Source organism: Oncorhynchus gorbuscha, linkage group LG26, assembly GCF_021184085.1.
Source record: "Oncorhynchus gorbuscha isolate QuinsamMale2020 ecotype Even-year linkage group LG26, OgorEven_v1.0, whole genome shotgun sequence".
Classification (NCBI taxonomy): Eukaryota; Metazoa; Chordata; class Actinopteri; order Salmoniformes; family Salmonidae; genus Oncorhynchus; species Oncorhynchus gorbuscha.
The window spans coordinates 14,515,571-14,536,738 of NC_060198.1; the positions used below are offsets into that span (position 1 = coordinate 14,515,571).

A 21,168-nucleotide genomic window follows, 5' to 3' on the forward strand; every position below is an offset into this window, starting at 1 on the left:
TCCGAGCTCCGGGGGAAGTGTCAACTTTCACATAGTGGCCCTACTAGATGTGTTTACTTAATGGGTGTGAATACCCTCTGGCCCTCTCATTTCTCTCTTCCCTTCCTCCTCTCACTACTGTCCTCTTCCTTTATCGCTCGCTCCCCGCTTCTCTCTCTGCTGCCCGATTTCTTCTTCCCTTTGTATCCTCCCCCCCTCTCTCTCCTTTTCACTTTTGTCATTCCGCTCTTTCCGCCTCTCTCTCTCTGTCCCGTGTGAAGGTGTGGAAGCAGAAGGGCGAGGAGTATCGCGTGACGGGCTGGGGCGGCTGGAGTTGGATCAGCAAGACTCACGTGCACCGCTTCCTGACCAAGCTGCCCGGCAACACCAACGCCAACTACCGCGCCGAGCTGGAAGGTCAGCTGGAGCGTTCCAGTTTGTGTCCTCTTCATAGAGATGGATGGATCTCTCATCTTTGTATCTGTACCTCTATGGCATCTGTGACAGCACTGGCAATGTCAATGCAAAAACAAAATATATCCAAATAGAGATCTTTATCCATCGCTATGATTTGCTTTGAGAGAAATCAAGGAATTCGGTGGACAAATGTACCCGTAGCTGTCAAACACCTCTTATTTCCTAATTGCCAAAAGTTGTGATAAATGTACGATTCAATTATTAAGTCACATGGGATAACGTCCCCTGTGAAATTGACTACTAATATAAATGTGGCTATGATAACTAAAACATGTATGTTTTCTTCCGTTGCAGCTGCCAGACGTGGCGAGAAGTGCAACCTGCTGGACTTGGGCCCAAGGCCAAGGTTGTTCAAAACAACTGTAGTTTCAGAACCCCAGGGAAACAGAAGACCCGTAGAGAAAGATGGGGGTGCTGCCACCACCACCACTGTCACCCCAGGGCCCTCAGCAGACCGCCTGTCAGGAGAGCAGACCAAGGAAAAGTCAGAGGAGGGAAAGAAAGACGAGAGTGACGGGCCAGCGAAGGTGAAGATGCAAGACTCTGCTGCAGAGGAGGCTGCTGACAAGATGGAGTTGGACCCTAGCCTCTCAGACTCAGGACAAGACGATGAAAAAGGTTAGCGTTTTTATAGACGGCCATTGACTCCCTTGTTGATAGTTAGCGAAGTTAAAGCTATCCAACGCATGCAACATCAGTCACACGTATTATTGAATCCATCAGGTCTTATACTGCTCTACATGCCAATGTGAAGGGAGGCTCATATACTTTCATACTTGGGCACTAAGCTTCTTCGCCATTGTTCTGACAAGAGAGGATAAGAAAAACACGATCCAGTAACTTATGTGTCCATTTTGTTTTTCTCTCAGGGACCTGCAGCAGCCCGGGGACGGAGACGACGTGCGTGAGGCAGGAGCTCGGTGAGGGGAATGCAAGGCCCTTCAACTACGACGTGGTGGACGTGGCCCAGGGCTTCCTGACGCGCGTGGCCTACGAGAAGAAGGTCAAGGCCTCCAAGCTGGACGGTCTACTGGAGCGGCGTGTCAAGCAGCACGCCCTGGAGGAGAAGCAGAGGGCTCAGGTCTCCCTGGCCAGGCCTACCCCAGCGAAGACCACCCCGGCCCTGCCGCAGTCCCCACTCCAGCCCCAAACTCCGACCCAGGCCCAGAGTCCCACAGTGAAATTGGAGTTCAGCACCCCTTCGGTGCCACCTGCGCTTGCTCCGTTGTCAGTCAAAGGGGAGGTGCAGGCGCGCCCTTCAAAGACCGCTGAGGGGTTCCCTCACCCAGCCACAGCGACCCCAGCCAAAGAGCCTGCAGCTGAAGCATTCCCTAGGACACAAAACCAAATGACTCCCCAGAAACAGGAGGGAGACCTCCCTGAGAGGACTATAGGGCCCACAGGGGCCGGTTCAGGGCAGGAAGGCCTTAAAAGGCCCAGCAGCACAGCGGAACCAATGGAAACTCAGAGTTCAGGTGGGATCCACTACACTGGCAGACCATCAGAGTCTACTAGCGACATGCCCGCTTCCACCGAGGGTGCAGGACCTGAAGTGGCCATTTTTAAACCCCACTCCACAACAATTCCTCCAAGCAGTATAACCCAGGAGGGCAGCCATAGTGCAGCTACCGTTCCTAAACCTCCCCAGCAAAGCACAGAGAAGAACGGGAAGGGGCCCGAGGAGAGGCAGGGCAACGGACAGAGCAGCACTGAGGCCATCGCCACTGGGTCCCAGCCCTCCTCTCTACCTCAGATCAATGGAAATGACAGCATGGAGGCTAAAGCCTTGATCAACTCTTTACCAACTCCAAACGAGCCCTCCAACACTCACACTAACAGCTCTGAGGTCAAAGTGAACAGCCTAGGCAAGGCGGAGGGAGAGGGTCAAGTAGTCTCACCCCTAAAGCCCCTGCTCAACGGCAATGTGGCCCCTGTAGCCGAGAGGACCGGGCTTGACAGCACGGAACCAAGGCCAGCTCTAAGGGTAGAGGTGGAGAGCAAGGTCATAGTGTCGGTGCAAGACTGCCAGCCCCCGGTGAAGGTGGCCAGGCTGGAAAACAACATGGAGGTGCTGGGATCTACGACCACCCAGCAGCTCAACAACACCCAGCCCATGGAAGTTCAGCCTGATGCTGCCACGCCCAACAAAATGTCCCCCTCGTCGGTGCGCTCTGCGGAGGAGAGCAGCAACAGTGGGGTGGGATCCCTCTGTAAGACCATACTCACCCAGGTAACCACCACAACAACCACCACGGTATCCACAGAGTCTCGGCTAATGGCGGGGGTCTCAAGCTCTTCGGGGACGACGCCCGCGCCCATTGTCTCAACCACCGAGAGCAGCGCGGTGTCCACGCTCACCACCATGACCAAAACCACTGTGACCAAAATGCGCTCACCCACGCCCGACAGCCAATCGGATGAGAGCCAGAGCGAAACGGTGACCGAGTGCAAGACCACGCTCTTCGCCGCCCGCAAGGAGTCCTCTCGTTCAACCTCCTCTGTTTCGGGGGTCGTGACCTCGACGACCTCCACCAAAGGCCGCGTTCGCCTCCTCAAGTTCTCGCGCACCAAGAAGACGCGCTCGGGAACCGCCTTGCCATCCTACCGCAAGTTTGTTACCAAGAGCCAGCGTAAGAGCATCTTTGTCCTCCCCAACAACGACCTGAAGAAGCTGGCACGGCGGGGTGGCATCCGTGAGGTGTCCATCTTCAGCTACAACGCCAAGCCGGCCCAGGACATCTGGCCCTACCCCTCGCCCAGACCCACTTATGGCATCACATGGAGGTGAGAACACAGTTTTTGAGATTTCTCATTGGCGCCCCTGTTTTCAACGGGTTAGCGCTTTAACTAACTGCCATTATTTGATATGATTAAGGCCCTGAGTTTTGCCAGACTACCTGGCTAGAGAGAACTCAGGGCTTTAAATATATGGGTTTTCTAGTGCCCCATCTGATTTATGATTAGCGTGAGTTTCAGCCTTGCGCTCCATCAACTCTGAGCTATGATACAGTCACTGCACCACAATAACTGGGACCTCTCGAGAATGAATGCTCCGGCGAACGATATTCATGTCTTGTCCTGTTGATTTGTCGGTTATGCCTTCTGTTTGCCGTTAGTGGGTTTGGCCCCTGTGACTCTGTCGTGGCTCTCGCAGAGAGACCTCAGGATATTTTGACCACCGCCTTTTTACTGCCTTTTTACTGCTAGACGTGAATCATACTGGCGGTCTGCAAGTGTCAGGATATTCGCGTTGCGCATTAACCACTCGGAGGATGTTTTCCCTGCCTGCGGTCAGTCAGTCACACTGGACAAGGAGGAATGTCTTTCCCTTTGTGCATCCCAAATGGCACCCTGTTCCCTATATAGTGCACTACCTTTGACCAGGGCCCTATGGCATACTATGGTATAGTAGTGCACTCTATAGGGATTAGAGTGCCTTTTGGGATGCACTCCTTTACTGTCCCAATATGTTTTTTTGTTTTAAAAAATTAAACATTTGTTCAACCTTTTTAAATGGCCAATTGAGGAAGCTTTGGAAGCATTACCAGAGAGACAGGTTCATAGCCAACCTCGGCAACAAGGAACTAACACGGTCATTTTACCTGGCTGCCAGGGTTGACTTGTGAATTTTATGAACTGTGTGTGTGTGTGTGTGTGTGTGCGTGCGTGCGTGCGTGCGTGCGTGCGTGCGTGCGTGCGTGCGTGCGTGCGTGCGTGCGTGCGTGCGTGCGTGCGTGCGTGCGTGCGTGCGTGCGTGCGTGCGTGCGTGCGTGCGTGCGTGCGTGCGTGCGTGCGTGCGTGCGTGCGTGCGTGCGTGCGTGCGTGCGTGCGTGCGTGCGTGCGTGCGGTAACCTGTTTGCCTCTCTTTGCAGGTACCGTCTCCAGACAGTGAAGTCCCTGGCAGGGGTCAGTCTGATGCTGAGGCTACTGTGGGCCTGTCTGAGGTGGGACGACATGGCCGTCAAGCCCTCCGCAGCTGTAGGCACCACGCGCACAGGTAGACCATCCTTTCTCTGCATGTATCTCAACACCCACCCATATGCACTACCGTTCAAAGGTTTGGTGTCACTTAGAAATGTCCTTGTTTTTGAAAGACATTCACTTTTTTTGGTCCATTAAAATAACATAAAATTGATCAGAAATACACGTGTAGACATTGTTAATGTTGTAAATTACTAGGCCCATTATCAGCAACCATCACTCCTGTGTTCCAATGGCACGTTGAGTTAGCTAATCCAAGTTTATCATTTTAAAAGGCTAATTGATCATTAGAAAACCCTTTTGCAATTATGTTAGCACAGCTGAAAACTGTTGTTCTGATTAAAGAAGCAATAAAACTGTCCTTCTTTAGACTAGGTGAGTATTTGGAGCATCAGCATTTGTAGTTTTGATTACCGACGTTGACGTTGAGACCGGTGTTTTACGGGTACTATTTAATGGAGCTGCCAGTTGAGGACATGTGAGGAGTCTGTTTCTCAAACTAGACACTCTAATGTACTTGTCCTCTTGCTCAGTTGTACACAGTCGGGCCTCTCACTCCTCTTTCTATTCTGGTTAGAGACAGTTTGCGCTGTTCTGTGAAGGGAGGAGTACACAGCGCTGTACGAGATCTTCAGTTTCTTGGGAATTTCTTGTATGGAATAGCCTTCATTTCTCAGAACAAGAATAGACTGACAAGTTTCAGAAGAAAGTTCTTTGTTTCTGGCCATTTTGAGCCTGTAATCGAACCCACAAATGCTGATGCTCCAGCTTCTTTATTCAGAACAACAGTTTTCAGCTCTGCTAACATAATTGCAAAAGGGTTTTCTAATCAATTAGCCTTTTTAAAATGATCAACTTGGATTACACAACGTGCCATTGGAACACAGGAGTGATGGTTGCTGATAATAGGCCTCTGTACGCCTATGTAGATATTCCATTAAAAATCTGCCGTTTCTGGCTACAATAATCATTTACAACATTAGCAATGTCAACACTGCATTTCTGATCAATTTTATGTTATTTTAATGGACAAAAAATGTGCTTTTCCCCAAAAAAAACAAGGACATTTCTAAGTGACCCCAAACTACAGAAACCCAGCATAAAACCCCAAACAGCAAGAAATGCAGATGTACAGTCGTGGCCAAACATTTTGAGAATGACACAAATATTAATTTTCACAAAGTCCGCTGCCTCCGTGTCTTTAGATTGTCAGATGTTACATTGGAATACTGAAGTTTAATTACAAGCATTTCATAAGTGGTAAAGGCTTTTATTGACAATTACAGGAGGTTGATGCAAGAGTCAATATTTGCAGTGTTGGCCCCTGCATGCTGTTAGTTAACTTCTGGGCCACATCCTGACTGATGGCAGCCCATTCTTGCATAATCAATGCTTGGAGTTTGTCAGAATTTGTGTATTTTTGTTTGTCCACCCGCCTCTTGAGGATTGACCACAAGTTCTCAATGGGATTAAGGTCTGGGGAGGTTCCTGGCCATGGACCCAAAATATCGATGTTTTGTTCCCCGAGCCACTTAGTTATCACTTTTGCTTTATGGCAAGGTGCTCCATCATGCTGGAAAAGGCATTGTTCGTCACAAACTGTTCCTGGACGGTTGGGAAAAGTTGCTCTCGGAGGATATGTTGGTACCATTCTTTATCCATGGCTGTGTTCTTAGGCAAAATTGTGAGTGAGCCCACTCCCTTGGCTGAGAAGCAACCCCACACATGAATGGTCTCAGGATGCTTTACTGTTGGCATGACACAGGACTGATGGTAGTGCTCACCTTGTCTTCTCCGGACAATATTTTTTCCGGATGCCCCAAACAATCAGAAAGGGGTTTCGTCAGAGAAAATGACTTTACCCCAGTCCTCAGCAGTCCAATCCCTGTACCTTTTGCTGAATATCAGTCTGTCCCTGATGTTTTTCCTGGAGAGGAGTGGCTTCTTTGCTGCCCTTCTTGAGAACCAGGCCATCCTCCAAAAGTCTTCGCCTCACTGTGCGTGCAGATGCACTCACACCTGCCTGCTGCCATTCCTGAGCAAACTCTGTGCTGGTCCCGGAGACATCTTTAGAAGATGGTCTTGGCACTTTCCAGACTTTCTTGGGCGCCCTGAAGCCTTCTTTACAACAATTGAACCGCTCTCCTTGAAGTTCTTGATGATCCGATAAATGGTTGATTTATGTGCAATCTTGCTGGCAGCAATATCCTTTCCTGTGAAGCCCTTTTTGTGCAAAGCAATGATGACTGCACGTGTTTCCTTGCAGGTAATCATGGTTGACAGAGGAAGAACAATGATTCCAAGCACCCCTCCTTTTGAAGCTTCCAGTCTGTTATTCAATCTCAGTCAGCATGATAGAGTGATAGAGTGTCCTCGTCAACACTCACACCTGTGTTAACGAGAGAATCACTGACATGTTGTCAGCTGGTCCTTTTGTGGCAGGGCTGAAATGCAGTGGACATGTTTTTTAGGGGATTCAGGTCATTTGCATGGCAAAGAGGGACTGTGCAATTAATTGCAATTCATCTGATCACTCTTCATAACATTCTGGAGTATATGCAAATTGCCATCATACAAACTGAGGCAGCAGACTTTGTGAAAATTAATATTTGTGTCATTGTCAAAACTTTTGGCTACGACTGTAGAAGCACGGTGGCTAGGAAAAACAACCTAGAAAGACAGGGACCTAGGAAGAAACCTAGAGGGGAATGTTCCTGAGTGGCCGAGTTACAGTTTTGATTTAAATCTACTTGAGAATCTATTGCAAGACATGAAACTTGTTGTCTAGCAATGAACAACGACCAATTTGACAGAGCATGAAGAATTTGAAAAGAGTAATGGGCAAATGTTTCACAATCCAGGTGTGGAAGCTCTTAGAGACTTACCCAGAAACACTCACAGCTGTAATCACTGCCAAAGGTGCTTCTACAAGGTATTGGCTCAAGGATGTGATAATATATATTTATTCCATTTTGAATTCAGGCCGTAACAACAAAATGTGGATTAAGTCAAGGGGTATGAATACTATCTCAAGGTACTGTATGTATGAAAATACCCTCAAATTAAAAGGTGACATTCTGTGCTGTCACCTCGTATGAACAATTTTACCTCAGATCCAAAATGCTGGAGTATAGAGCCAAATTAAAGGTTTTAGTTTTACTGTCCAAATAAATACGTAGGGGAGTATATATCCTAAAATATCCACTATGAAGCCTATTTCCTCTGCTGCTCCTTTTGCCTTTTTACTCAAATGTCTGAGGCTTTTCCCATGGAATATCAATCCTGTGTACTGTATTGAATGGCAGCGTATTAAGTCGTTACTGTGTCATGTCTTGGGAGTTGTTCTCTGCATCTTCCTCCTCCTTCATCCTACACCAACCCAGCCCTATCCCCACTCATTGCCACAGAGACCTCCGAGACGGAGATCACCACCACAGAGATTATCAAGCGCCGCGACGTGGGGCCCTACGGCATCCGCTCGGAATACTGCATCCGCAAGATCATCTGCCCCCTCGGCACTCCTGAGACCCCGAAAGGTGAGGGAGAAGCAGCCGGCTAGAATAAAACTACACATGGAATGTAAAAGAGAGGATAGTGGTGATGTTTTTTTCTCATTAAGGTTGCTTAATTTTATGTCATTCTTGACTCTCTCTCGCTCTCTCTCGTATTCTTCTCTCACTCCTTCCCCCTCTACTTTTGTTTTCTTGCACCACCCTTACCGTCCCCCTTTCTCTTGCATCCATTCCACACACATACACATACAGAGACCCACACGCCACAGAGGAAAGGCCTGCGCTCCAGCAACCTGCGGCCCAAGAAGCCGGAGCCCAAAAAGGAAACTGGGCCGGTGGTGATTGAGTCCTGGGTGGCCGAGGAGGAGCTGGACCTCTGGGAGATCAGGGCCTTCTCCGAGAGGTCAGAGGGCAAAGGGCACAGGGGCATGAGATCTAGGGTGCATAGTAACTGCCTACTCCATGCTATTCTCTTGAGTGAACTGTAAATTCATACGGTCATTATCATCTTCTGTTATGAACTCACTTTGACTCTCTTAGACTCATAAAAAAATAATCATAATAATCATAATTTCCCTAAATTTGATTTACTATCGTTTTTGTATAGCCAACTGCATTCATTTGGGGGGAAAAGAGTTATGTTCCAGTTCTTTCTGTGGTTTGTGTATGATACATTTATTTTTGTCATAGGGTTGAGAAGGAGAAAGTCCAGGCGGCGGAACAGGCCAAGGTGAGTAGGACCACTAGCCGTGTGAATAATAGGGATGTTTTGTTGTGTTTTCTGGATTATTTCACGCTTTCTCTTGTTCTAGAAGCGTCTGGACCAGAAAACAGGCACTGGATCTACCACTGTCATCACCACGGGGAGCCCAGCCACCCCCGCTTCCACCCCCAAGGTAGTGACCCTGTCGGGCCAGGCCACCCCCGGAACCAAAGTAGTACTGGCTACCAAGATGGGCACCCCCGTCACCTTCCAGCAGAACAAGAACTTCCAGCAGTCGTTTGCTTCCTGGGTCAAGCAGGGGCAGCCCAGTGGAGGTATGTCAAAGGTCATTTTCTTTGTTCACAAGCCAGTAGATTGGTAAAGAGAATTACTTTCACTGAATCTCATTCAAATGTGTCCCAATTTTATTTATACTCAAGTGATATTTTTTACTTAGTAGGGAATCTTTGCAAATAGAAAGTAGTAGTGGTTGGTGTATGAATTAACCCCTGACAAACTAAATCTGTTTTAGTCAGCGTTAGCAGCTGTGCTTGTTTAGCCGCGGTTGTTGTTTGACTCTCGAGCGGAGCCTCATTTGCATATTTCCCTGTAGCCTCGCCGGGCACGGTGGCCACGACGGCCGGACAGACTTTCCAGATCACGGGCACGTCCATGGGGGGCAAGGTGCTCACCGCCAAGCTGCCGCTGCCCGCCAACAGCAAGATTGTCACTGTCAACGTGCCAACCACTCAAGGAGGTACAGTGACTCCCCTGTGCCCACACCAGAGACACGGCGAGAGAGAGGTTTCACTCGAAAAACAGATATTTTGATTTCAATGGGACAACCTGATAGAAGAATGTTAAATTAAACAAGAGAGGGAGTGGTGTTGTTTTAAATGCTGTTCAAATGCATCGTTCATTCCTCCCTTTTTCTCCATGATGTCAAGGATGGATGACTGAAAGCAAAATGTTTCTCTACCAACCCCCGTCTTCTCCAACCACTAACTTAACTTACCACTATTGACGGAAGCACTGTCTCACACACCTGATGTGGCACAAGACTGTGGTAAGGTCTGTCCTCTTGACCAGGCTAGTGGTGCGGTGCCCACTCGATGCCAGCCCCATTGTGGTGCCCCGCCACGCGCCAACCCATTAGTCAGTGGCTCAGTCTGGAGTGGCACATGCACATCATGTCTATTTGTGCCCTGTCGGCATGGCAATCGAACGGAACGTTGTTATTTTAGGTGGGACAGAACGGTAGACTGTGTAGTCTAAGAACATAGCCAGACCGTCTTTTGAAGTAGCACGCTAGCTAATTTAGAAGTCAATATTGAGTCATCGGATGAGGTGATGGTTCATATTTTTAGCACCACTGTCCCGTTTGAGTTCACCTTTTTAACAGTGGGTTGATGACGAGTGTACAACACTGTTTAAAGGCACCGTCCTTCATTTGTTTATTCAGCCAAATGGCAATTTATTGAAATTCCCATTGAATATCTGTAAGTATTAATGCTTCACGATGACTGACTTGGACTAGTACTTGGTTTGCGAGTGTGTGAGTGATTGTAGGTGAGGCAGTCTTCTAATGGCTAAAACGGGGAGGTGCCGAACTTATGCTTGTAGACTTATCTGCGCCGAAACGTTTTCTTACTTCAATAAGGCTGCTTAGCTTTTTCGTCATTATTACTGGCCAATACGAATCCCCTGAGCTGACAAGGTAAAAATCTGTCCTTCATCCCCTGAACAAGGCAGTTAACCCACTGTTGCCCGGTAGGACGTCTTTGTAAATAAGAATTTGTTTTTAACTGACTTGCTTAGTTAAATCAAATCAAATACTAAAACTCATACGATGCAAAAACATGACCTTGTCCCGAACCTGTTTTTGCCTCCCGTATTTCACAAAATCTTTCCTGTTTCCAATTATCTATATAAAAGGGTGGTCAGGCTCATGACTACACTCCTTGAATATATATACAGTGGGGAGAACAAGTATTTGATACACTGCTGATTTTGCAGGTTTTCCTACTTACAAAGCATGTAGAGGTTTGTAATTTTTATCATAGGTACACTTCAACTGTGAGAGACGGAATCTAAAACAAAAATCCAGAAAATCACATTGTATGATTTCTAAGTAATTCATTTGCATTTTATTGCATGACATAAGTATTTGATCGCCTACCAACCAGTAAGAATTCCGGCTCTCACAGACCTGTTAGTTTTTCTTTAAGAAGCCCTCACACACACACAAGACACATCCATGTTTCAAGAGGATAGGCTACATCACTCCGCAAACAAACAGCGCTCCTGCCGAGGGACACCCATGTTTCATCCTGTCGACCAGGAAGGGAGGGAGAGCGAGAGAGCTGGTAATAAAAGAGCAGTAGTATATTTTTCCAGCGTGACTGTTTCAATGCCTGTTTGTTTCGGAGCGTGCTAAGGAAGGCGGAGCAGGAAATCAAGTTTACCTTGAGGTCTGGTTCGTCAGACAGGTAACCCGCTATAGAGAGATGGAGGATGGAAGGATTTCTACTCCCTCCCTCTTTCTTTCTGTGTCGCTTGCTCGCTAGCTCACCGACTCTCCAAACAGCTACTCTTATGAAGTGGGCGTTTGATGTCGGTGCCAGAACAGAAACTCCCCAGTCTTCTACTGTAGCTGGTTTAACCACTGCTATTTGAAGAGGGGAAACCATTGATGTATAGCTTTACCTGATCGGTTTTGTGGTCAGAATAAAAGGCAACAACAACAAAAAACACAGAGCGAGGAGATGGTGAAGAGAAGGGGGGGAAAGACAACAACAACAAAAAACACAGAGCGAGGAGATGGTGAAGAGAAGGGGGGGAAAGACAACAACAACAAAAAACACAGAGCGAGGAGATGGTGAAGAGAAGGGGGAAAGACAACAACAACAAAAAACACAGAGCGAGGAGATGGTGAAGAGAAGGGGGAAAGACAACAACAACAAAAAACACAGAGCGAGGAGATGGTGAAGAGAAGGGGGAAAGACAACAACAACAAAAAACACAGAGCGAGGAGATGGTGAAGAGAAGGGGGGAAAGACAACAACAACAAAAAACACAGAGCGAGGAGATGGTGAAGAGAAGGGGGGAAAGACAACAACAACAAAAAACACAGAGCGAGGAGATGGTGAAGAGAAGGGGGAAAGACAACAACAACAAAAAACACAGAGCGAGGAGATGGTGAAGAGAAGGGGGAAAGACAACAACAACAAAAAACAGAGCGAGGAGATGGTGAAGAGAAGGGGGGAAAGACAACAACAACAAAAAACAGAGCGAGGAGATGGTGAAGAGAAGGGGGAAAGACAACAACAACAAAAAACACAGAGCGAGGAGATGGTGAAGAGAAGGTTCGGGAAGACAACAACAACAAATCCACAGAGCGAGGAGATGGTGAAGAGAAGGGGGTGGAAAGACAACAACAACAAAAACACAGAGCGAGGAGATGGTGAAGAGAAGGGGGAAAGACAACAACAACAAAAAACACAGAGCGAGGAGATGGTGAAGAGAAGGGGGAAAGACAACAACAACAAAAAACACAGAGCGAGGAGATGGTGAAGAGAAGGGGGGAAAGACAACAACAACAAAAAACAGAGCGAGGAGATGGTGAAGAGAAGGGGGGAAAGACTACAACAACAAAAAACACAGAGCGAGGAGATGGTGAAGAGAAGGTTCGGGAAGACAACAACAACAAATCCACAGAGCGAGGAGATGGTGAAGAGAAGGGGGTGGAAAGACAACAACAACAAAAACACAGAGCGAGGAGATGGTGAAGAGAAGGGGGGAAGACCACAACAACAAAAAACACAGAGCGAGGAGATGGTGAAGAGAAGGGGGGGAAAGACAACAACAACAAAAAACACAGAGCGAGGAGATGGTGAAGAGAAGGGGGGAAAGACAACAACAACAAAAAAACAGAGCGAGGAGATGGTGAAGAGAAGGGGGAAAAAGACAACAACAACAAAAAACACAGAGCGAGGAGATGGTGAAGAGAAGGGGGGAAGACAACAACAACAAAAAACACAGAGCGAGGAGATGGTGAAGAGAAGGGGGAAGACAACAACAACAAAAAACACAGAGCGAGGAGATGGTGAAGAGAAGGGGGGAAAGACAACAACAACAAAAAACACAGAGCGAGGAGATGGTGAAGAGAAGGGGGGAAGACAACAACAACAAATCCACAGAGCGAGGAGATGGTGAAGAGAAGGGGGGAAAGACAACAACAACAAAAAACAGAGCGAGGAGATGGTGAAGAGAAGGGGGGGAAAGACTACAACAACAAAAAACACAGAGCGAGGAGATGGTGAAGAGAAGGTTCGGGAAGACAACAACAACAAATCCACAGAGCGAGGAGATGGTGAAGAGAAGGGGGGGAAAGACAACAACAACAAAAAACAGAGCGAGGAGATGGTGAAGAGAAGGGGGGGAAAGACTACAACAACAAAAAACACAGAGCGAGGAGATGGTGAAGAGAAGGTTCGGGAAGACAACAACAACAAATCCACAGAGCGAGGAGATGGTGAAGAGAAGGGGGGTGGAAAGACAACAACAACAAAAACACAGAGCGAGGAGATGGTGAAGAGAAGGGGGGGAAAGACAACAACAACAAAAAACACAGAGCGAGGAGATGGTGAAGAGAAGGGGGAAGACAACAACAACAAAAAACACAGAGCGAGGAGATGGTGAAGAGAAGGGGGAAAGACAACAACAACAAAAAACACAGAGCGAGGAGATGGTGAAGAGAAGGGGGGAAAGACAACAACAACAAAAAAACAGAGCGAGGAGATGGTGAAGAGAAGGGGGACAACAACAACAAAAAAAAGACAACAACAACAAAAAACACAGAGCGAGGAGATGGTGAAGAGAAGGGGGAAGACAACAACAACAAAAAACACAGAGCGAGGAGATGGTGAAGAGAAGGGGGGGAAGACAACAACAACAAAAAACACAGAGCGAGGAGATGGTGAAGAGAAGGGGGGGGGGACAACAATTTCAGATCTTTTGAGGAAACGCATTTTCCTTTCGGTTGCCGTCCTGTGTCCACGTGAGTTCGAAAATATCGAGGCGCTGCCAAAGTAACGACTGTGAAACACTTGCTTTGTCGGGGGAAATTAAAAACGTATGAATTCAAGGAAAATCCATCCATAATTTATGAGCGGGTCATACGTGATGGATTCAAACCAACATACCCCGTTTGAAGATTGTTTTCACGTTGTTTACCTGCTGGGTTCATTTTGACTGTGGTCAAGATCAAAGAGGGTTGCTACTTGAAAGGAACAGAATCCACAAGTCATTTATTGAGTGACGTTTTGATACATCTTGAAATGCGCAGAATGGATAGTTTGTTTCTATACCTGATAAAAGGGAAACCGGTCTAGCCTCGAGGGGACGTTTCAGTTTCCTTCATTTCCAAAAGTGAAAAGCTAGAGTAGGATTATCGCTTTTAAGAGATGTTGAATTTTGAGTGAATTAATTTCTATCTTTTAAGTGTGACGCATTTACTCATCAAAAGTCAGAATAACACACAAGTGTGTTCTGAATGTTTAACAAGTATTAGATAAATAAACACCAATCCTGTATGTGCGGGTTCACAGTAATAATATGTCCTCTCCACTCCCCAGGTATGATTCAGAAGCAGGTGCTGGGCATCATTCCCTCAAGCCAAGCTGGCGGCGCCCAGACCTTCGCCTCGTTCCAGCCTCGCACCACAACCATAAACATCAGGCCGGGCATGCCAGGCTCACCACAGCAGGTAACACCCCATAGACCATCTTTCCCCATCCGTCAGTCAATCAATCACATCTATTTATAAAGCCCTATTCCCCTCATCAGTTGTCACAAAGGGCTTTACGATAACCCCGCCTAAGGTCTTCAAATTCCCCCTTCCTTACCAACATCCACCCTGCTCCCTTGTCACCCCACACACACACACACACACACACATCCCTCTAAAACGGGTCATTAGCAGGACCACGTGATTGACACGTTATTGAAAGAATTCCCCGTGCACTATCAACAGCAACCCTTCACTGGAGTCAGTGTCGTCCCTGTGGTATAAGGGGAAGTCCCAGTGTTTCTGACCTTGGCTGTGTTTCTAGGTGCTCACCGCTGGAGGCCAGATCCGTCCGGGGATGACCGTGATCCGAACGCCCATCCATCAGACAGGCGCCATGGGTAAAAGCATCCTCCGAACCCCCCTCATGGTGCAGCAAGGTAGGCTGTTTGTATTTACCTACTCCATTTTAGCTTGATAGGCCAGTTAGAATAGTGTCTTTCACTTGTGTTCATGCAAGTTCTGACTCTTGTCTGTCTGACTTTCGGTCTGTTTGTGTGTCTGGACTTGTGTGTGTGTGTGTCCACTTACGTGTGTGCGTTTTCCTCCTCCAGGTCAGGCGGGCCAGCAGGTGGTGACCCAGATCATCCGTGGGCAGGCCGTGTCCACGGCCATCTCAGGTGCCAGCCCCGTCACCACCGTGGCCGGACAGAGGATGGGCAGTGCCCCCAAAACCCCGGGCCAGCCCAACACGGCCCAGACGCCGCAGCGGGTACACCAGGGCCAGGTCAAACTCACCCTGGCACAACTCACCCAGCTCACCCAGGTACGTACCATCACCTACCCCATAATAACCTGATGTGGGGCAATAGGTTTCTGCTCTGCCCACCTCGTGTATCGTAGTTCTGCACTTTTCAAAACGAGTATGTTTTGATTTTAGACCTGTTCAGCGGGAAAGATCGGAATAACTGTGCTAGTTTTGACATGGTCTGTTTTTATTTTTATTTTTTTAAAGAGTAGTGCTCCCTTGCCTGATCATAGATCAGTTTGTCTAGCCAACTCCTGGTCATTGCTGTATATTGCCTGACAAACCGTTCGGGGACCAGGCTGCCGTTGTACCTCTACATTACCTCCAAAAGCATCACCCCTCCCTCATCTCCCTGTCTCCCCCCCCCCCATCAGAAGCAGCAGAGCCAGGCAGTAGAGCGGCCAGGCGGCGGGGCCCAGGGCCTGACGGTGATGATCCAGGGCCAAGGCCAGGCCACGGGCCAGCTGCAGGTCATCCCCCAGGGGGTCACAGTCATCCCCGGGCCCGGTCAGCAGCTCATGCAGGCGGCCATGCCCAACGGCCATGTCCAACGCTTCCTCTTCACCCCCATGGCCCCTGCCGCTACCCCAACCTCCACAGGTAGTCTAAAGAGCGAATAATAGTGTGTATTATTGATACGGATACAGACACACAGTCTCCATCATCCACTGCAGGGCTGTGGACACAAAATGGGGAAATGTTTTCTAACAGACAGTGAGAGGTTACGGTGGTATGTCAAGTGTTTTGGCCTGTTTTGTGCCGACTGAACAGGACCCAAATGTTATGTAGCCTACCAGCAGCCACACATACACTCGCAGATCATTGGTTCATAGCCTGTGTGTCTTCTAAAGGTCTGCCCATCCCCTTTCTCTCCTCCCTTCAGCCCCTACCGCCCCGGGACAGACCACCAAGACCCCTGCCCAGCCCGCCCAGCAGGCTGCAGCTCCCATCCAGGCCGGAGCCGCCCTGGCCACCAGCACACCCCCATCCGCCACCCCCCAGGGCCAACTCCCCTCCCAGACCCAGGCCCACATGCCCATCCAATCCCCCACCCCCCTCCAGGTCAAGTGCCTCAAACACCCCCCCGGCACCCCCACGGGCCGGCCCCAGCAGACCCTTCAGCTCCAGGGCTCCCCCCACCAGCTCATCACTGTCCCGGGCCTCCAGCAACAGGTCCAGGTCCTGGCTCAGCTCCAGGCCCAACAGGGGACCTCCGGAGGCTCTCTCCCCCAGCAGATCAAGCTCCAGCTTCCCATCCAGATCCAGCAACCCGGAGTCGGTGGAGCCCAGCCTGGAGGTTCTATCCAGAACGTGGTGGCCATCCAGACGGCCAGCGTGCAGGAGCAACTCCAGAGGATCCAGCAGCTGAGGGAGCAGCAACAGCAGAAGAAGAGGCTGGCGGCCGAGGCCAAGCGGGAGCAGGCGCTGGCGGCGGCCAGCCAGAGCGACATCATCCAGAAACAGGTGAGGGCGCGGTGGTCAATATCAGAAACGTGTACTTACGTGTGTTTTGCTCGCATCTGTGTGTGTGTGTGTGTGTGTGTGTGTGTGTGTGTGTGTGTGTGTGTGTGTGTGTGTGTGTGTGTGTGTGTGTGTGTGTGTGTGTGTGTGTGTGTGTGTGTGTGTGTGTGTGTGTGTGTGTGTGTGTGTGTGTTCAGGCAGCCAGCCAGACACAGGTGGTGTAACAGTATAGTAGGCCCGTCTCTCTTTGACATCAGCACATAAACAGTCCTCTCAAACAGCCTGCTCCCACGATTGTGGTTTATTTTCCAAGCAGTCCACTGTCTTTGTCTGTTTTAGGGGTGTGTGTTTGTGGCTTGCGTGCACCCCTAGTCTAGTGCATACACACTATGGGTACCTCTGAAATGGCACCCTTTTCCCTATATAGTGCACTACTTTTGACCAGAGCCCTATGGGCCCGTGTCAAAAGTAGTGCCCTATATAGGGGGTAGGATGCCATTTGGGACGTATCCTATGCATAAGGTTTCTTTATTGTGTGTTTATGCGTCTTGCGTTCTGCAACGCATGTATTTTGCCTGCGTTGTAAACAAACACCTGCCGCCTGTATATTTGACGTCTTTGACGTTTCTGTTCATTCACTGTGTGAGGCCTGAGTTGGAATGGCACCCTATTCCCTATATAGTGCACTACATTTGACCAGATCCCTATGGAACCTGGTCCAAAGTAATGCACTTCATAGGGAATCGGGGTGCCGTTTGGGACGCAACCGTGTGAGGCCTGAGTTGACCTCTGACCCCTCTGTCTCATCTGTGACAGGTGGTGATGAAGCAGAACGCCGTGATCGAGCACCTCAAGCAGAAGAAGCCCATGTCCCCCGCCGAGAGAGAGGAGAACCAGAGGTGAGGGACTAGGAGCTAGCTAGTGCTGTTGCCATGACGATCAGACCTTGTGTTGACCCGCCGTGTGTGCGGAGGTGTCATCCGTTCCCTCCCTGTGGAGAAAGCCAGGGGTTATATTTAACGTGCCTGGGTCATGGGAAAGGTTACCTCAGACAGACCATGTGTTGTGTCCTCCTCACTGGGTTTAAACCAGACCTACAGTCCTGGAGCAGGGCAAGCCAGGGCACTGTGGTTTGTATCCCAAATGGCATCCTGTTCCCTATGTAGTGCACCACTTTTGACCAGGGCTCACACGGCAGGCCAATTGTTTGGGTCTTGTCTCCCTCCATCTCTCTCTTTTGTGGTTAGTCACGTCAGTGGACACAGTCTGGGAACCATGGTTGACCTTGACCTCCCCGGCGTGTGTGCGTGTGTGTGTGTGTGTGTGTGTGTGTGTGTGTGTGTGCGTGTGTGTGTGTGTGTGTGTGTGTGTGTGTGTGTGTGTGTGTGTGTGTGTGTGTGTGTGTGTGTGTGTGTGTGTGTGTGTGTGTGTGTGTGTGTGTGTGTGTGTTTGTGTGTGCGTGTGCGCGCGCGTCTTCCTATTGCTAGTCTCTCTTTCCATTGCTCTCTGGCCTACCTCTAAATAAACACAGAGAACAAAAACACTCTTGACATGTGACATGGCTACCGATTGGCTTACAATGTTTTGTCTCGTAGTGTGAGGTTACAGGTGATGGAAAGGTTCATGATGTATGGAAACATTATACTTTACATTTCCTTCAAGTCCATTTAGATTTGATCATTTGAATTACCCCCCCTCCCCCAAAAATATATTCACTTCAAATGTCCTTAATTAAAATTCCTTCACTGGACTATGGATGAAAATGATCTTCATAGCCAACTATCCTGTTACATTGATGGGAAAACTGAAATGAAGACGATCCACTGTCACCTAAATACAAAAATCCCGTCCACCACTCCCCTCAGGTTGATTGTGTTCCTGGTGGTATTCAGCTTTATAAATGGCTATAAGCATGTATGAGCCTTTATAATGTCTTCTAAGGCCTATAACATGTTGTCTCTATCCCCTCCCACCCAGGATGATTGTGTGCAACCAGGTGATGAAGTTCATCCTGGACAAGATCGACAAGGACGAGAAGCAGGCGGTCAAGAAGAGGAAGAAGGAGGAAGCGGGCGAGCAGAAGCGGACCAAGGCCAACGCCACCAAGCTGTCGTCGCTGCTCTGCCGGCACAAGGAGACGCTCAAGGCCGAGATCCTCAAGAAGAGAGCCCTGCTGGACAAGGAGCTGCAGCTGGAGACGCAGGTCAGACACACACACACACGGCATTCTCCCATGAAGATACTGTACTCACTATGGACACATGGTAACTGAGCTGCACACAGATGTCCAACACACACACACACTTTTGATCTCACTCTCTACCCGTATCTCCTTCCACAGGATGAGCTGAGGAGGGACCTCGCCAAGATGCGACGGGACAAGGAAAGGGCCCAGGCGGCGGCCGCCGCCGCGCACACGCATCACGCCCAGCACGCCCTGACACACGCCTCCCAACTCAACCCGGCGGCCTTCGCCCACAAGCGGAAGCGGGAGGAGGAGAGGGACGCGGCGTCTGCGGCTAACGCCAAGAAGAAGAAGATGATCACCACCACTACCTCAGACAGCAAGAAGGAGACCAAGCTCTACTGTGTCTGCAGAACGCCCTACGACGAGTCCAAGTAAGAGACCGGCTGTGCTCTACATGGCACCCTATTCCCTATGCAGGGCCCTGGTCAAAAGCAGTACACTATACACAAATTAAGGTGTCCTTTGGGCTCCAGTCAAAAAGTAGTGCGCTAGGGAACATGGCGCCATTTGGGCCGTACCCCAACGTTTTATGTACCGCAAGCGTGACCCTTGTCCAAAAGCCGTTCTGAGGAGCGTCAATCTAGTTCAAACACGTTAAATGTATAGTAAGCTTCCTCCAATGCCTCTCTGAAGAGACAGTCAAAATGTATACCATTAACCATTTACGAGGAAGCTCAAACATTAACACAAGTGAAGATCAATTTCACCTGAAACTATTGCGGTGTGTTTGGCCTTTAACTGATAACTCTTCATTATTTAACTTCCTGAAATGCCCTCAACCAGGAAGTTGAAACACTCTGGCAACACGCAGATGGCATTCGATACATTCCTAATAAACGTACCTGAAACCATGGGGGTCGCAATGACCTCGTTTGACCCCAAGGTGATTTGGCATTCTTTCACGTCCTGTGTTCTCCCAGGTTCTACATTGGCTGTGACCTGTGCACCAACTGGTACCACGGCGAGTGTGTGGGCGTCACCGAGAAGGAGGCCAAGAAGATGGACGACTACATCTGCAGCGAGTGCAAGCGGGCCCAGGAGGGAAAGACCGAGGAGCTCTACTGCATCTGCCGAACGCCCTACGACGAAGCACAGTAAGTGCATAGGAGTGTGTATGGGGTTCTCGATGGCTAAAACCTATTAGATGGTGATATCTGTTGACCTTTTGATTAGTTTCAGTTTAGTTTAGTTTCAGTGAAACTTTGTATTGTTTCATATTTCCTTTGACGTCTAGGGTTGAAGGTTGTTCTGTGTAACAGAGCTTGAATTCCTTATGTGAAAACATTGGCCCCCCGGAATCTGTCTTGTCTGAAACGACATACTGTGTACTAATCGCACTATGTGCAATTTAGGCGTTCTGTTTCCTAAAAACAACCCGCCAAGCAACACGTATCAGGATACTAGGCTCCTCCGTACTGAGAATGCGTCATCTAATGCGCAATTGCGTTGAATCCCGCCATTCGTACATTTTGATAGAACACCTCTTCCCCTATACACATAACCATGGGACTCCAAAGACTATTCTCTCCCTCAATAGTGTGCAGCGAATTCTACTCGATGAAAACCAGAAATTAGTATGTCTATATCACCCTGGCTTTTAAAGCAGACGCACTTTCTGCAATGTTCCTTACTATAAAATCTATTCATTTCACATACCCAAAATGCCTACTATTTAGAATGCAGCTATGGGTATTCGGACACGCCAGAGTCTATTTCTACAATCGGACTTGGAACAGAAACCAGGGTCGTGTTCATCAAGCACAATGAACGTGACCCAACCTGCCCCCCCCCCCCCGCCCCCGCTCAGGTTCTACATCGGCTGCGACCGCTGCCAGAACTGGTACCACGGCCGTTGCGTGGGCATCCTGCAGAGCGAGGCCAACCACATCGACCAGTACGTGTGTCCGCAGTGCCAGTCCACAGAGGACGCCATGACCGTGCTCACGCCGCTCACCGACAAGGATAACGAGGGATTAAGGAGAATCCTGCGCTCCTTACAGGTATGTCACCCCTTCCTTTGCTCCTCCTTTCGCCCTCGTTCCCCCCCTCTACCTAGCGTCGGGACGATACGGAACAAAGCCCTCCTCTGTTCTCAACTCTTATCTGATCTGTGACGCTGGTCCCCTGGGCGGCACTTGGACAACTGCCCTGGCTACAGGGGTTTTTCCACCCTCCTTGTCCTTATCTCCTCCTCTTTTTCCTTCTCTTCTT

General features: G+C 49.1%; 1 protein-coding gene across 4 annotated transcripts in view; it reads left to right on the top strand.

Moving 5' to 3' along the window:
• The window catches only part of LOC124015031 (nucleosome-remodeling factor subunit BPTF-like), a 58,150-nt gene that overhangs the window by 31,384 nt on the left and 5,598 nt on the right, over positions 1–21,168 (top strand). For 2 of the 4 annotated variants that reach the window (XM_046329886.1, XM_046329883.1), the window contains exons 11-29: positions 261–396; positions 751–1,074; positions 1,326–3,240; positions 4,329–4,453; positions 7,821–7,973; positions 8,202–8,352; positions 8,640–8,679; positions 8,762–8,987; positions 9,266–9,409; positions 14,289–14,419; positions 14,766–14,880; positions 15,055–15,266; positions 15,623–15,848; positions 16,132–16,712; positions 17,526–17,608; positions 18,687–18,912; positions 19,051–19,328; positions 19,878–20,051; positions 20,765–20,957. In XM_046329886.1, the coding sequence (XP_046185842.1) occupies positions 261–396; positions 751–1,074; positions 1,326–3,240; positions 4,329–4,453; positions 7,821–7,973; positions 8,202–8,352; positions 8,640–8,679; positions 8,762–8,987; positions 9,266–9,409; positions 14,289–14,419; positions 14,766–14,880; positions 15,055–15,266; positions 15,623–15,848; positions 16,132–16,712; positions 17,526–17,608; positions 18,687–18,912; positions 19,051–19,328; positions 19,878–20,051; positions 20,765–20,957 (5,433 nt within the window). The remainder of the gene's footprint in view (positions 1–260; positions 397–750; positions 1,075–1,325; positions 3,241–4,328; positions 4,454–7,820; positions 7,974–8,201; positions 8,353–8,639; positions 8,680–8,761; positions 8,988–9,265; positions 9,410–14,288; positions 14,420–14,765; positions 14,881–15,054; positions 15,267–15,622; positions 15,849–16,131; positions 16,713–17,525; positions 17,609–18,686; positions 18,913–19,050; positions 19,329–19,877; positions 20,052–20,764; positions 20,958–21,168) is intronic. The other 2 variants (XM_046329884.1, XM_046329885.1) reach the window with 2 other exon arrangements.